This window comes from Astyanax mexicanus, chromosome 1, assembly GCF_023375975.1.
Source record: "Astyanax mexicanus isolate ESR-SI-001 chromosome 1, AstMex3_surface, whole genome shotgun sequence".
Taxonomy (NCBI): Eukaryota; Metazoa; Chordata; class Actinopteri; order Characiformes; family Acestrorhamphidae; genus Astyanax; species Astyanax mexicanus.
In genome coordinates, this window is record NC_064408.1 from 118,975,719 (window position 1) to 118,990,503 (window position 14,785).

General features: G+C 37.5%; 1 protein-coding gene across 10 annotated transcripts in view; it reads right to left on the reverse strand.

The window, feature by feature from the left end:
- The window catches only part of LOC103038899 (DNA-binding protein SATB1), a 108,047-nt gene that overhangs the window by 67,326 nt on the left and 25,936 nt on the right, over window positions 1-14,785 (reverse strand). For 9 of the 10 annotated variants that reach the window (XM_049467562.1, XM_049467563.1, XM_049467568.1 and 6 more), the window contains exons 2-5: window positions 13,686-13,925; window positions 6,728-6,904; window positions 3,922-4,048; window positions 593-716 (exon numbers count right to left, since the gene is read on the reverse strand). In XM_049467562.1, coding sequence (XP_049323519.1) covers window positions 593-716; window positions 3,922-4,048; window positions 6,728-6,904; window positions 13,686-13,899 — 642 coding nt within the window. In that variant the 5' untranslated portion in view covers window positions 13,900-13,925. The remainder of the gene's footprint in view (window positions 1-592; window positions 717-3,921; window positions 4,049-6,727; window positions 6,905-13,685; window positions 13,926-14,785) is intronic. The other variant, XM_049467567.1, reaches the window with a different exon arrangement.

Below are 14,785 nucleotides of genomic sequence, written 5' to 3' on the forward strand. Positions count from 1 at the left end.
GGAGTGGCTTTACTGCTCCTTAATACCTGACTGTTAGAATTCATACATAAGGCGCACTGTCGATTTTTGGGGAAAATGTAAAGATTTTAAGTGCACCTTATAGCAGGAAAATTACAGTATACACCCACTCTAATACTCCACCTCTAACCTATACCTGCACACAGATATACACCGGTTAAAAACGGACTGCTCTCTTCAGCTCGCTGATATGTAACGCGGCCTTTTCTATGAAATATTTAACTGGTGGCCCACTGCTGAAAAAAAACACAACCCAGGAGGGCAAATGTAGCACTTCCCGAAAATAAAGAAGACAAGTGGGCGCCGTAGAAAAAGCATGCCGCCTGAAACGCATAACAAAGATTGTTCCTGTCCCTCCATTGTTTTCACAACAATAACTTACATTCATCAGCTGCGAAACGGCGGCGGCAGCATTAATCTATGAGGATAGAAACGGCCATTGATTTAAATTTCCGGGGCGATTTCTGCCCGTTTCCAGTCTATCAGACTCTGGGCGTTTGACAAAAGGGGACGCAGCCGAGTTGGCATACAGACGGCAGTGGGATTCGGGGGATGATGCGGAAGGTTCCAGCACCTGTGACAAGGGACATTCTTTAGCCAGAGAGCTCTGGTTCATGTCTTTGAGTAACTCCTTGAGGGCGTTTCTTACTGTCGAGTGGGTCCACTGCTCTGGAGGCAGGTCTTCCAGTTTAGGACAACTGCAGAGAGAGATAGAGGAGAGAGAGAGAGAGAGAGAGAGAGAGAGAGAGAGAGAGAGAGAGAGAGAGAGAGAGAGAGGACATTGAGTACACAAATCAAAGTGAGCAATAAAGAGTAAGAAGCAAAACGGATTGAGGTTGAGAGTGGAGGAAGTAAAAAAGAAAAGTGAGAGAAAGACAGCAACAGCTAGAGTGAGACATACGGCAAGTGAAAGAGATAGAAACCAGAGAGAGAGAAAGTAGCATGTAGAGTGTATTAAACTTTTTACTGTCAAGTTAGGATCTACCTCAGGTTAATATATGTGCACCACGGAAACCTTGTTTTTCTCTATCTTAAAATCAGACTTCGTATTTCATTTTAACTACTGCTATGTTATAGTTCGGTGACGACAGCAGAATGAGAGAATACCAGGTGTGTGTTTGTGTGTGAGAGAGAGAGAGAGAGAGAGAGTATGGAGTAAACAAGCCAAAAGCAGCCAGACAGGGAGATAAGGTAAGTAAAATAGATAAAGAGATTAATAATGAGAAAGAGAAAAAGTGACATAAAAATAAGGGTAAGACATGAGAAGTAAAAGTCAAGTGAGAAAGAAACATTGAGGGCGAGTAAATAAGAGACCAAGAGAGAGAGGGAGAAAGAGAGGGGGAGGGGGTTGGGGGAGACAGTATACTGAGTAAATGAGACAAAAGGAGCCAAAAAAATCAGAGCTAAGGCAAAGGAAGGAGACAAATAGATAAATAATGAGAAGTAGGGAGCCAGAAGGAAAGATATGATGAGGGGAAATAGATAAATAATGAGGAAAAAGTAAGAAAATGACTAAATGAGACATGAGGGAGAAGTGAAAGAGAAACAAGAGAGAGAAAGAAACAGTCCGAGATTTAGAGAGATACAAAGAGAGCATACGCTGAGTAAATGAGACAGAAGGAGCCAGAAATTTGAGATTTTTTGGGAATGAATGAGACAAATAGATAAAGAATGAGAAGTATGGAGTCAGAAAGAAAGACATGGTGAGTGAAAGAGACAAATAATGAGGATAAAGTAAGAAAAGATTGAGTGAGACATGAGGGAGAAGTGAACGAGAAACAAGAAAGAGAAAACAACAATAAGAGACAAGACTTAGAGAGAGATAGAAAGAGATATTATACACTGAGTTTCTGAGACAAAGGGAGCCAGTATAAAAAGATATGGTGCGTAAAATAGATGAATAATGAGGAGAAAGTAAAAAAAGAGTAAGTGAGACATGAGCGAAAAGTGAAAGAGAAACAAGAGAGAGCAAAAAAACAATAAGAGAGACAGACGTACAGAGATAGAAAGTGAAAAGAGAGAGAGTATACACTAAATAAGACAGAAGGAAGCCAGGAATTAGAGATATGGCAAATGAATGAGACAAATAGATAAAGAATGAGAAGTATAGAGCCAGAAAGAAAGATATGGTGAGTGAAACAGGTTAAGAATTAGGAGAAAGCAAGTAAAAGAACATGTGAAACATGAGCAAGAAGTGAAAGAGAAACAAGAGAGAGAAGGAAACAATAAGAGACAGACTCAGAGAGATAGAAAGAGAGTATACACTAAGAAAATGAGACAAAGGGAGCCAGAAACTAGAGAATGAATTAGGAGAAAGTATGGAAAAGAATAAACGAGACATGAGGGAGAAGTGAAAGAGAAACAAAGAGTAAGAGAGGGAGTATACACTAATAAATAAATGAGACTAAGGGAGCCAGAAAGAGAGATATGCTGAGTAAAAGAGACAAAAAGAGAGAGAGGGGAAAATGTGAGGTCAAATTAAGATAGAAAGTGAGAGTGAGATGTAAGAGAGAGCAGTGAGAGTGAAGCAGGGGAGAGAGACAGCAAGAGCGAGACATATGGCAAGTGAAAGAGATAGGGAGCCAGGGAGAGAGGGAGAGAGGGAGGGAAGGAGAGAGCGAGAGAGAGAGAAAGAGAGAGGGAGAGAGAGCATTGCTTTTCCTGCTGCAAGCGCCCCTCTAAGACAGACAGATTTCATTTGGCGCATCAAGCAGATGCATCTGGAGATTGCTCTCTCTCTCTCTCTCTCTCTCTCTCTCTCTCTCGCTCTCTCTCTCACTTACTCACTCTCTCACTCTCCCCCTCTCTCTCTCTCTCTCTCGCTCGCTCACTCTCTCTCTCTCTCCTGATTGTTCTGATTAGTTAATTACTTTATACAACACATCTGCTGTATTGATGCATGAATTATACATCAGCTGCATGTGGCGACTATTATTTCATGTTACTTCTACCTTCCTGGCTCGATGTGCTCAGTAAACCAATTTAAGGTGTTACAGACTGTGTTTAGGTGCGGATATATAAAAAAAAAATATGAAAATAAAACATACAGGGGTAGTGTATTAAAGGGGGGGAAAAAGAGAGAGATGTGTGCATATGGTTAATAAAAACGAGCCGCGCTGCCGGCGAGCGAACGGCGACGACGCAGCTGTGCTATATGCATCTTTTATAAAGCCTATTGAATGGGATTCAACCAAAACAATATTACACGAGATATATCAAATGCAGAGCAGAATCAAGGACGCCTGCAAATCTCTAAACAGCTGCATCCGAAATGAAGTGCAGCAACATTAGCCTTTCATTACTGTATCCATACTGTAGCGCCGAGCTAAAGGCGACACAGAGGAGAGCTAAAGAGGGGAGAAGAAAGGTGGAAATTGCTGTTGAAAATTCATACCGTTCGGCGGCGAGAGGTGTGTATATTGCCTCTGCAGAAGCAAACATATACACACACACACGCCCAGAAACAAGCACACACACACACACACAAATGGAGAGGAATAGCAGCAGGAACACCTTAACGTGCTGAACAGCCGCAGACCCTCTGGGGAGGAGAGGAAAAGCGAGAGAGAAAGAGGGGGAGAGAAAGAGAAAGAAAGAGAACGAGGTGGAGAAGAAGGGCAGCAGACGAACTATGTCTGTGGCTAGCATGCTCTAGAAATAAACACAGCCGATCCCAGCCAATAAGCAAGGGTTGTTGGCTGTGTGTGTGTTTATGTATATGTGTGTGTGTGAGAGAGAGGGAAAGAGAAAAAGAGAGCAAGAGAGAGAGACAGAGCAGTAACAGCTCAGTAAAAATGGGTGTTGACCATGCAGAGCTGTGGAATTGAATTGTGGGTAATCAGTGGTGCGCTGGTGCAGCGCATTCAAACACACACACACACACACACACACACACACACACACCTGTGCAGTTGGATCTTCAGTGTGATCACATGGTACACGTCCTGCAACATGTCAGCCACTGTGGCGTCGGGGGCGTCCGTCACGTAAGAGAGAGGGACGGGGTTCCACTTCCCCACCTGAATCATACCTGAAACGACACAACACATATTTTAATCAACACTAGTCTTGTGTAGGACAATACATTAACTATACTACACTAGTATACATACTAATGATATACAAAGGCGAACCACAGTGAGAGCTATTATTCACTAATGGAGAAAACGTTCACAAATGGAACACTGGTGAACCTTCCCAGGAGTGGCCGGTCGACCAACCGAAATTACTCCAAAAGGGCATGAACAACTCATCCAGGAGATCCCAAAAGAACCCAGAACAACATTTAAAGAACTGCAGGATCTCACTTAAAGCCTCAGTTAAGGTTAATGATGAGGGTTAATGATTCAATAATAAGAAAGAGACTGGGTGAAAATGTGAAAACGGTCTCTATGGGAGAGTTCCAAGATACAAATCACTGCTGACCAAACATGGTGGTGGTAGTGTGATTAGTGTGATGGTCTGGGGCTGCTGGATAACTTGCTGTAATAGATGGAAGCAGGAATTCTGCTGTTTATCAGACAATCCTGAAGGAGAATATCCTCCATCTGTTCCTTAGTGACCTCAAGCTCAGGAGTACTTGGGTTCTGCAGCAGGACAATGACCCAAAGCACACAAACAAGTTCACCTCTGACTGGATAAAATAAACTAAATGAAGGTTTTGGAGGAGTGGTCTAGTTAAAGTCTGGATGATTGAGATGCTGTGGATGATCTTAAACAGGATGTTTATGCTGGAAAATCCTCCAATGTGTCTGAATTAAAACAATTCTGTAAAAAATAGTGAAACAAAATTCCTCCACAGAGATGTGAAAGACTCGTTACCAGTTATCGGTAAAGCTTGATTGCACTTGTTGCCTCCAAGAGTGACACAACCAAGTTTAATACTTTTTTTACACAGGGCTAGATTGGTTAACATATTTTTTTATATATATTTTTTTCCTTTAATAAATTAAATAATCATTTAAAAAGTGCTTTTCTACATTTACTCAGGTTATATTTGTCTGAAATTAAAGTTTGTTTAATAATCTGAAAAAAAGCCACTGTGTATATATATATATATATATATATATATATATATATATATATATATATATATATATATACTGTATATAACTGGAAACACTTGTGTGTGCATATTTAGTACAATACTCAACATCACATCGTAATACATCTGCAATCTTATATACATACATATATCACCTGACATGAAGATACTGCTTAACCTAAACCTAAAGCAGCTCTTCTGTTTCCCTGTAAAAGCCTCACTCCTCCCCCTGATTCAGATGAGTCAAGATAAGGCATCAGCTATAAAAAACTGCTCTATCGACTGCTAAACCATAAGCGTTCCCTCTCACACTATCAGATGTGTCTCTGCCTCACCTCACCTCAGAGTGTGAGTCATGTACAACAGCTCAGGAAGAACGGGGGGGGGGGGAGAAAAGGAGCGACAGGCAGACGGACAGAAAACACAGCAGCACATGACGGACAGTCTGTAAGGAATAACGGGCCGTGGGCCATAGCGCCTAAAATAGCCCTGGCTCCATAAAGAGAGCAATTAATGGCGGTGGGGGCCACCTCCACGCTGCCGCCCCATCGAGAGGAGTGTGATTACAGTGTGGAGTGGGGGGAGGAGGAGGAGGGCGCGCACCTGGACGCTCTGTTTCGCTCCGACCTACGCTGACCCTGCCCGGATCGACCCAGACAGAGGAGTTAGGAGGTACCGGCACGAATGCTGTAAAACCCTGCTAGAATTTCAGCTTGCTGTTTTCACTCTCGACTGCTGCTTATCTAATACTGATGATTCTGCTCCTGATATTGCATCTGCATCTGATGCAAATGCAAAAAAAGTAAATATGCCAAAAAATATATATAATAATATATTTTAATATAATATAACAACTAGGGCAGTGTCAGTGTTAAAGCATTAATGCATGCAGATTTTTATATGTATTTTTAATACAAACCAGTCTGATTCAGGACAATACATCTACTATACTACACTAGTATACGAGTGTTTGATATGTTTAGTCTTTGGGACTCCGGTGAACCACAGTAAGAGCTATTATTCACAAATAGAGAAAAAACATTCACAAATGGAATACTGGTGAACCTTCCCAGGAGTGGCCGGCCAACCTAAGTTACTCCAAAAGGGCATGAACAACTCATCCAGGAGGTCATAAAAGAGCCCAGAACTACATTTAAAGAACTGCAGGTCTGACTTAAGGCCTCAGTTAAGGTTAATGAGTGTTAATGATTCAATAATAAGAAAGAGACTGGGTGAAAATGGGAGAATTCCAAGATAAAAAACACTGCTGACCAAAAAGAGCCATCTCACACTTACCAACAAACATCTTGATAAACTCCAGAACTTTGGGAAAATATTCTTTAGACTGAGTGTCCCGTGACAAATATAATTGGATATAATGGGATTTTACAATCCTTACAATGATTATTTTATTTACTTTTAAATATCCACTATAAAACTTGCATCTTAAACAGAAAAAGTGAGATTAATTACTTCTGAAATGACTAAACGTTCAAAAACGACTAGTAACACATAGGCCAGAAATGCACATTTCTAACATGACTGGAAATGTGTTATATACTGTATGATGTATGAGCGACAGTTGAATTAAACATATGTTAATTAAATATTTAGATTTAGAGCATGTGTGTGTGTGTGTGTGTGTGTGTGTAAAAGTATTCATACCTTTAGCTTGGGCAGCAGAGCTGTGTGAGTAGCCCAGCGAGAGGAGTGCCATCTCGATCAGCTGATTGAAGAGCATGTCCTTCCTGACGAGCACAAACTCGGCATGCTCTTCTCTGCTGTCAAACTCTATAGGGTTCTCGTAGTGCTCCACCACACAGAACACTGGCAGCATGTTACCTGCAACACACAACACCCACACAACAACGTTAAACATTATATTTATATACAGATAATTAATTACTAAAAGATCACTTTGTGAGTTTTAGCTGACTTCACCCTCGGCTTAAATTAGATACAGAATAACAATGGGAGGAATAGTTTAGGAGGGGCACTGGGTGATGTATGGGTTTAGAGGCGGGGAAGGAGGGAGAGCTAATTGGCTGACTGACACAGTTGAACCTGAGAGTGCGATGCAGAGAAAAAAATTACCACAATAAAAGCGGTTTATAAAGGTTAGGAAACACATTACAGCTAATAATGTAAAAAAATATGGTTTCAGATTTAGCGACTCATATATAAACATATAATAAACCTGTCACGATACATTGCCCCACAAATAATTGCAATAAACATTATTATTATCATTTTAACATCATGCTATGCAACTTGTATATAATCATTTAGAATTATTAAGATTATTAAGACATCGGAACTATAATACAAATATGTTTGTTTTAATTTCCTGAATAAGTAAACAAAGTTAACCTACTAGAACATAAAGGTTATTTAGGGTGAGACAATATATCGATACTGCGATATGTCGTTAACAATATATCGATATGATAAAAACATTATTGTATGAAATCCATATGTGGCATCAAATATCTATATTTTTACTGAAATATGGCCCCTCTAAACTTCTTAAGACTTGCCCCACAATTTTTACTTACTAAAGTTACAGTTTCATACTAAAATGAATAGAGTAAACCTATGGTGATGAATATATTGGTTCTTAAAATCTGTGAAAGTCTGTGACCAATAAATCTATAATTCATGGTATTTGCTTATTTGCGTATTTTATCCTCCTATCCAGTTCAGTAACACAGATATTGTGAAGTAAAGCAGAGCATTGTTGTGTGATATATTGAGTATTGCTTAACAAAATGATGATGGTCATGTTTACATATCGTAGTATATGTTGCACTATAAGCATAATTATTGTCCTATTCATATCTAGAACTTTTTTTGTGGTTGGTGTGGTGGTGCAGTGGATAACACCACCGCCTGCCAGTGAGCTACCATGTGGTAGATTGGGGTTAAATTACAGGTCTGGGGAAAAATACGCAGAAATATGTAACAAATCTCTGACTGTAAAATCCCGCTATAGTGTGAAGTCCTGTACCTGGACAATATCTCTACTCTATAATAACATTAAATGAGAAGGATAGGAAACTAATGCTTGATTTTTCTGGTGATAACAAGGAGACGGTTAAACTATAGTGCCCCCACTATAGAAGAAGGGTTTGATATAATTCATGAAATATATGTATAATGGAAAGCTTAAATTCCTTTCTTAATATGCAAAAAGGTCAATTTAATCGAATATGAAAACGATTGATTGAGTACATTGAACCAATAAGAGCAGATTACTATTGGTTACTATTATTAATAATACCAATATACTAAATGATGTAATGCTTAAAGCGTAGTATGCATGTATAACATAACCTCATTTGATGTGTGTAGGGTGCTCCTTTTTTTTTTTGTGCATGTGCCTGTATTACTTTTCCTTTTTTTTGTATCTGCATCTTAAAATCTTAAAAACACAGGTGAATGCCTAAATTAATGTATCACAGGTTCTCTCTGATGTAATGTAAAAATGTGTAATGTAAGGCTTTCTACACCAATAAGAAAGTAATAATAAGAAAGAGTCCTTGGACAAGACTCCTAACACTACACTGGCCCAACTGGTTCTGAATAAGAAGAACTAGCTAAAAGCTAAAATTCATACTTCCTGTATGAATATTATGTGTATTTATTTATTTTACATTAATCTTAGGCGGGATACCAGTTTCCCTCAGTATACTGCGGGGGGAACTAGAACCGCTATGTCTTTTTTTCATACCGCCATACCACTAGAGGCGCTGTGGAGCGCCGTGTGGAACAGAACCATCAGAGAATAACTACAGCCCTTTTAAATAGATTAATACTGTAGCTTGAAGGAGTATTTTTATGTATTTTTTAACTTAAGAAAGAAGGCAATTGTGGCTGATTTTAATACTGTAATGCTTTCAATGGCTTCAGGAATAACATATAGTAAATTTATATTTTATATTTAACTTGTGTCTTACTTGTGCAAAAGAGCTTTTGAGAAATATCTCTTTGAATACTTAAACATTGAGTATTTTATGTCCATTTATAGTGTTTATGGAACTAGGGGTGGGCGATATGGCCCTAAAATAATATCACGATATTTCAAGGTATTATCGCAATAACGATACTCTTAGCGATATGACAAAAAAAATTAAAAATACACTACTGAAACAAAACGATATGATATTGCACACTCCTAACTGATATATTAAAAAAAAACACAAGAAATTTAGCAGATTTGTAGCAGAAATAATTGATCCAGAAGGTCATAATATTAATAATAATGCACTCCAAATATCTCTATTATATCCAGGATTAAAGTAAAATAAATGATACTGGACAGATATAATCTGTCTTTAGTAGATATTTAATAGGAAATGAGAACAGTGTGAATTTTTCTGTTGGTTATCCTGATGTGATAATTAGGGGTGAGTGTTATGGCACGATATTTCAGGGTATAATATCATTCACGATATTCAAAAACTTTGGCGATATTATCGCGTACGATACGATATGGCACACCCCTATATGGACCTATTTAAAATATATATTTTTTATATATTTTGTAAAAGAAGCTGTGTTAAAGTTGTTGGTGTATCCCTTTTTTTAAGGCCTACTGCTTACATTCATCTGCTGTTTTTCTGTTAATAAAGTCTGAATTTCATGGAACAGAGTAAACCCAATAGTAATAAAAGCCTTAAAATAAAGCCTTGGTGTTTTATATTATATTATATATACTTCTAACAGTACACAGGGTTCATACACTTTTCAGCTAATACATTTCCATCATTTTTGATGACTTTTACAAACCTTTTTGACTAATTTTCATGACCGTACAGTCTTTAAAATATCAGTGCAGACGTGACACGATGGATTTGCCTAAACATTAAATTATTTTTAACACCAAAATAGCTTTTCTGAGATTTGTAGAGCAAATTTCCATGACTTTTCCAAAACTTTCTGGGTATTTTTATTTTTCCAAAACTTATAGAGGCCTGGAATTTGCTGTTTTAAAATTCCATGACTTTTCCAGCTTTTTCATGACCATACAATACCGGAGTACAGTAACTCACACACCTATATTAAAGCACAGTCATGCAAAAAATATAATAAAAAAAAAATATATATATATATAATATATATATATATGTATACCGTGAAACTGTCAGAATCTTGAAAAATACCGTGATATGCATTTTAGGCCATACCGCTCAGCGCTGTTCTACATTAGTGTTTTATTAACCAAATAAACAGCTACTGTCTCTCCAGCCCCATGTAACCTTTCCATAATCCACTGCGGCACCTCCTCGCTGAACACCATATATCCCAGAGTTTAACAAATCTCTGTAAACACGTCTCTACTATTACACTTTCCCACTTCCCTACGATTCCCTGTCCAAAGCAGTCATGTGTTCGGGTTTACTGCGCAAATATCACTTAATGCCAGCCAGCTGAAACCCTGCACTGCTGAAATTCAGAGGAAATTGGAAGACTCATTACATTTATTTTCTACACGGGTCTCTCTCAGTGTGTGTGTGTGTGTGTGTGTGTGTGTGTGTTTGTGTGTGCATATGTGGAAAGGAAGTGGGGAGTATTATTAAAGCAAAAACATTGTAAGTTTGGTTTCTGAAACCCGAGGCATGACCTTCCTGAGGATGCCAACGTTTTCTGGCAACTAATCAATAAATAGGGTAATCACAAACAGATGCCAAAGAATGTGCTGAAGCGGGGATGCTCCGGTTTTAATAGATAAAGATCTAACAATAAAGACTGCTGTGTAGGTTCATTTTGGGATCAATACGTGCTTTGTCTGCTGTGAGCTGAGATGAGCCCATGCTAAATATTATTATTCTGCAGAAACAATGCTAAAACTGGAGCCTCCAAAAGTTCAGGAAGCGCTGGACTGAAGTTTACAGTTTACAAGATACAGGGGCTTCAGACTGACCGCAAGAACCACAGTATTATACGATATCTTCTACAGCTGAAAAGATCATTAGATAGATAGATAGATAGATAGATAGGTAGGTAGGTAGGTAGGTAGGTAGGTAGGTAGGTAGGTAGGTAGGTAGGTAGGTAGGTAGGTAGGTAGGTCGGTAGGTAGGTAGGTCGGTAGGTAGGTAGGTAGGTAGGTAGGTAGGTAGGTAGGTAGGTAGGTAGGTAGGTAGGTAGGTAGGTAGGTAGGTAGGTAGGTAGGTAGGTAGATAGATAGATAGATAGATAGATAGATAGATAGATAGATAGATAGATAGATAGATAGATAGATAGATAGATAGATACTTTATTCATCCCGAAAGAAATTTAAATTTACCCCAGATGCGGACGATATTACAATATTTTATCATCGCGTGGTCCAGTGGTCTAAAGCACTTCCATTATGATTGTGAGATCGGTGGTTGGAATCCCAGTCATGCATCTTGCCATCATGGATGGGAAGGTAGATTGTAGATGATCAGTCTATGTAAGAACCAATCCGCTAAACAAACAAATATATGAAAACTTTCTCTCAGGGGGAACTTTTCATTTTATTGTTTTTATACAGTTGGTTGAAAGCTAAAATGTAAAGTATATAAATATAAAATTTGTTTCTAAAGTTATACCAGCACTTGTAGTCTCCGGAATTCGCACATCCCTACATATCATGATCATTTTTCTAATCACATTAACAATGTGCTCTTTTTATCACATACATTAAAAATAAAATGCTGATGCATTTTGTCAGTGTACCAAAACATTATATTAAGTATTGTGTATCGTTAAAACATCTTTAAATATAGTAATATGTATTTCTTTTTTTCCATTCTAAAAGTGCATCAATCGCATGACTGCTGCTGTGGTCTGAATGAAAATGACGTCTGTGCAGTTTTACTGCGCAAATGAAAAGAGCTGTAATGCTGTAATAATGACACTCTTAAAAAAGAGAGTTTTTCTAGCAAATGCTACTCCACTCTACCACCACTCTACCACTGTCTCACTGTACCTTTCCAGCACTGTGTTACACTGACTCTACAAATGATGCAACACCAGCGCATGTGTGCGTGTTCCTGAACAAAGCTGCACACCTACAGCATTATTAACCAGCTTTCAGAACATTCCCCAACTCAATATGTCACTTTTATATCCCTATACAAAATATCATATAGGTTATATGTTATATATTGGAGCAGGCAAATATTACTATATCTTATAGACGATATTTTATATGGGAATATGTACTGCCATAAAGTTTTCAATCGCATAGGCAATAAGTGCTTAAAGAATAAACACTGACCAACTGTACAATTCATTACAATTCAAAGTACAATCAGTACTTTTAGTATTATGCGTGAGACAGTATCTAAACAGCAGGTTTAAAGATCTGTCACTGCTGATGCATTTTGCCTGTGTATCAAAATATTTTGATAAATACTGTGTATTGTGCAAATATATCAACTAATATCTCAGATAGTATCAGTAGTAATTAGTTAAGATATTATCTAAGCATTTAACAGTGTTTATTACTGTCTTTGCTACTGTTAATTGTGACCGTTATTGTGAAGTGTGTAAATACAGCTCTGGAAAAAATAAGAGACCATTTAATGATGATATTATTCCTTGATTTTACCAAATTGAAAACCTCTGGAGGTTCCAAGCCATCAAACCAAGCTGAACTGCTTGAATTTTTGCACCAGGAGTAAAGGCATAAAGTTATCCAAAAGCAGTGTGTAAGACTGGTGGAGGAGAACATGATGCCAAGATGCATGAAAACTGTGATTAAAAACCAGGGTTATTCTACCAAATATTTCTGAACTTTTAAAACTTTATGAATATGAACTTGTTTTTTTTTTTCTTTGCATTATTTGAGGTCTGAAAGCTCTGCATCTTTTTTGTTATTTCAGCCATTTCTCATTTTCTGCAAATAAATGCTTTAAATGACAATATTTTTATAGGAATTTGGGAGAAATGTTGTCTGTAGTTTATAGAATAAAAAACAATGTTCATTTTACTCAAACATAAACCTATAAATAGAAACTGAAGTGCTCTATTTTTTTTTTTCCAGAGCTGTATATACAGTGTATTTTGTAATATACAGAATTTTTGCCATATTGTCCAAACAGTCTTAATAGCTACTAAAGAATAAGCCTGGATAATAAAGTAAGCATGGTTTAAATTAAATTAATCACTATTACATCATAATAGGTAATTTACATATTTCTCCACTGTTTTCCATGTAATTACTAAATAACAAACTTTGAAAAAGTACTGAACTGAATTATTTCATATTTGATTTCTGTTTTATGCATTAATATCTGAAAATATCTGGGTTAAGACATAAGAATTAGAAATAAGAAAAAATAAGAAAAGTTCAGAAAGAGCAATAAAATATGAATCACAAAATTAAGAGTGATGATAAAATAAGCCTGGTTTCAGTTAAATTAAGCGCTATTACATTATAATAGCTAATTTACATATGTCTTCATTGTTTTACATGGAATTAATAAGTAACCAACATTGAAAAAGTCCGGCACTGAATTTTTTTGATATCTAATTTCTATTTTCAGTATAAATATCTGTGTTATAAAGCACACACACACACACACACTCACACAGACACACAGACACTCCTTCCCCAGGCAGCACTCCTGAGTGGACAGGCTGAGGCACTCACCCCTCTTGTGGCAGGCTTTCAGCAGGTGTGTGGAGGGTTTGAAGCTGGCTCCGGAGAGTTTGGCCCCGGTGCTGCCGAGGCGCGAGCGGCCCTGAGGGCTGCCGTTCTGCTCCAGTCTGGCCAGTTTGGCCGGAGGAGGCTTGGCCTCGCTCAGGTTGCTGACCAGTTCACAGTTCTCCTTCCCCAGGCAGGCGTCGCTGAGATGATCCATCATGACTCAGCTCCACTGCTCACTTTCACCTGCAGAAAGGAAGGAAGGAGAGACAGACCTCGCGTCAGGAGCTGGACCACAAACCAGCGGCGGAAGATGATGACATCCGCGCTCGCATCGCATCATCTGCTACTTACTACTGCACACAGGACACAAGTGAGACTCGTTACAGATACTGATACAGATACAGGTAGAGCTTTCACTGGAATATCTATATCACTACTGTTATACTGCAAAAAACCCTGTATCTCCACTTCTATCAAATTTCACTTGACTACAGAGTGAATCTGGAAGTTGTTCTTTATATCGAGTCAAAGTTTTATCATGAATGCACCAATAGAAATGCTTAAAAATGATCTAAAATTATATTTCTCTTGTTACATTCACTTCCATTGACAATAAAGAAGGGTTTCTCTTTTCTTGTTGAGGGAGTTGAGGGATCACACAGAGATTTTGCAAGGTTTTGCTCTGTCACTGACAATATATTATGACTACTACTAATATCTACTACTAATAATAATAATATTAATACTTTCTCTAATTTCTTTATTTTTAAAGATTTTTTAAGTTCAGGAACAGAAAATAAAAGGTTTAAAACAAAATTAGGATTGATAATAAAATAAGTCTGATTTAAGTTAAAGGAAGTTAATGGCTAATTTACATATTTCTGCCATGTTTTCCATGGAATTACTAAATAACAAACACTAAAAAAGTATTGCACTAAATTTATTTCATATCTGATTTATATGTTCTGCATTCAAATTTTTAGGAGTGATAATAGACGTCAATAAAAAATAAATAAATAAATAAATATTAACATATAATAAAATGAAAATCAATAACAGTTCATGTATTGAGACGCTTTAAAGAAAAAAAATGTTTAAAAATA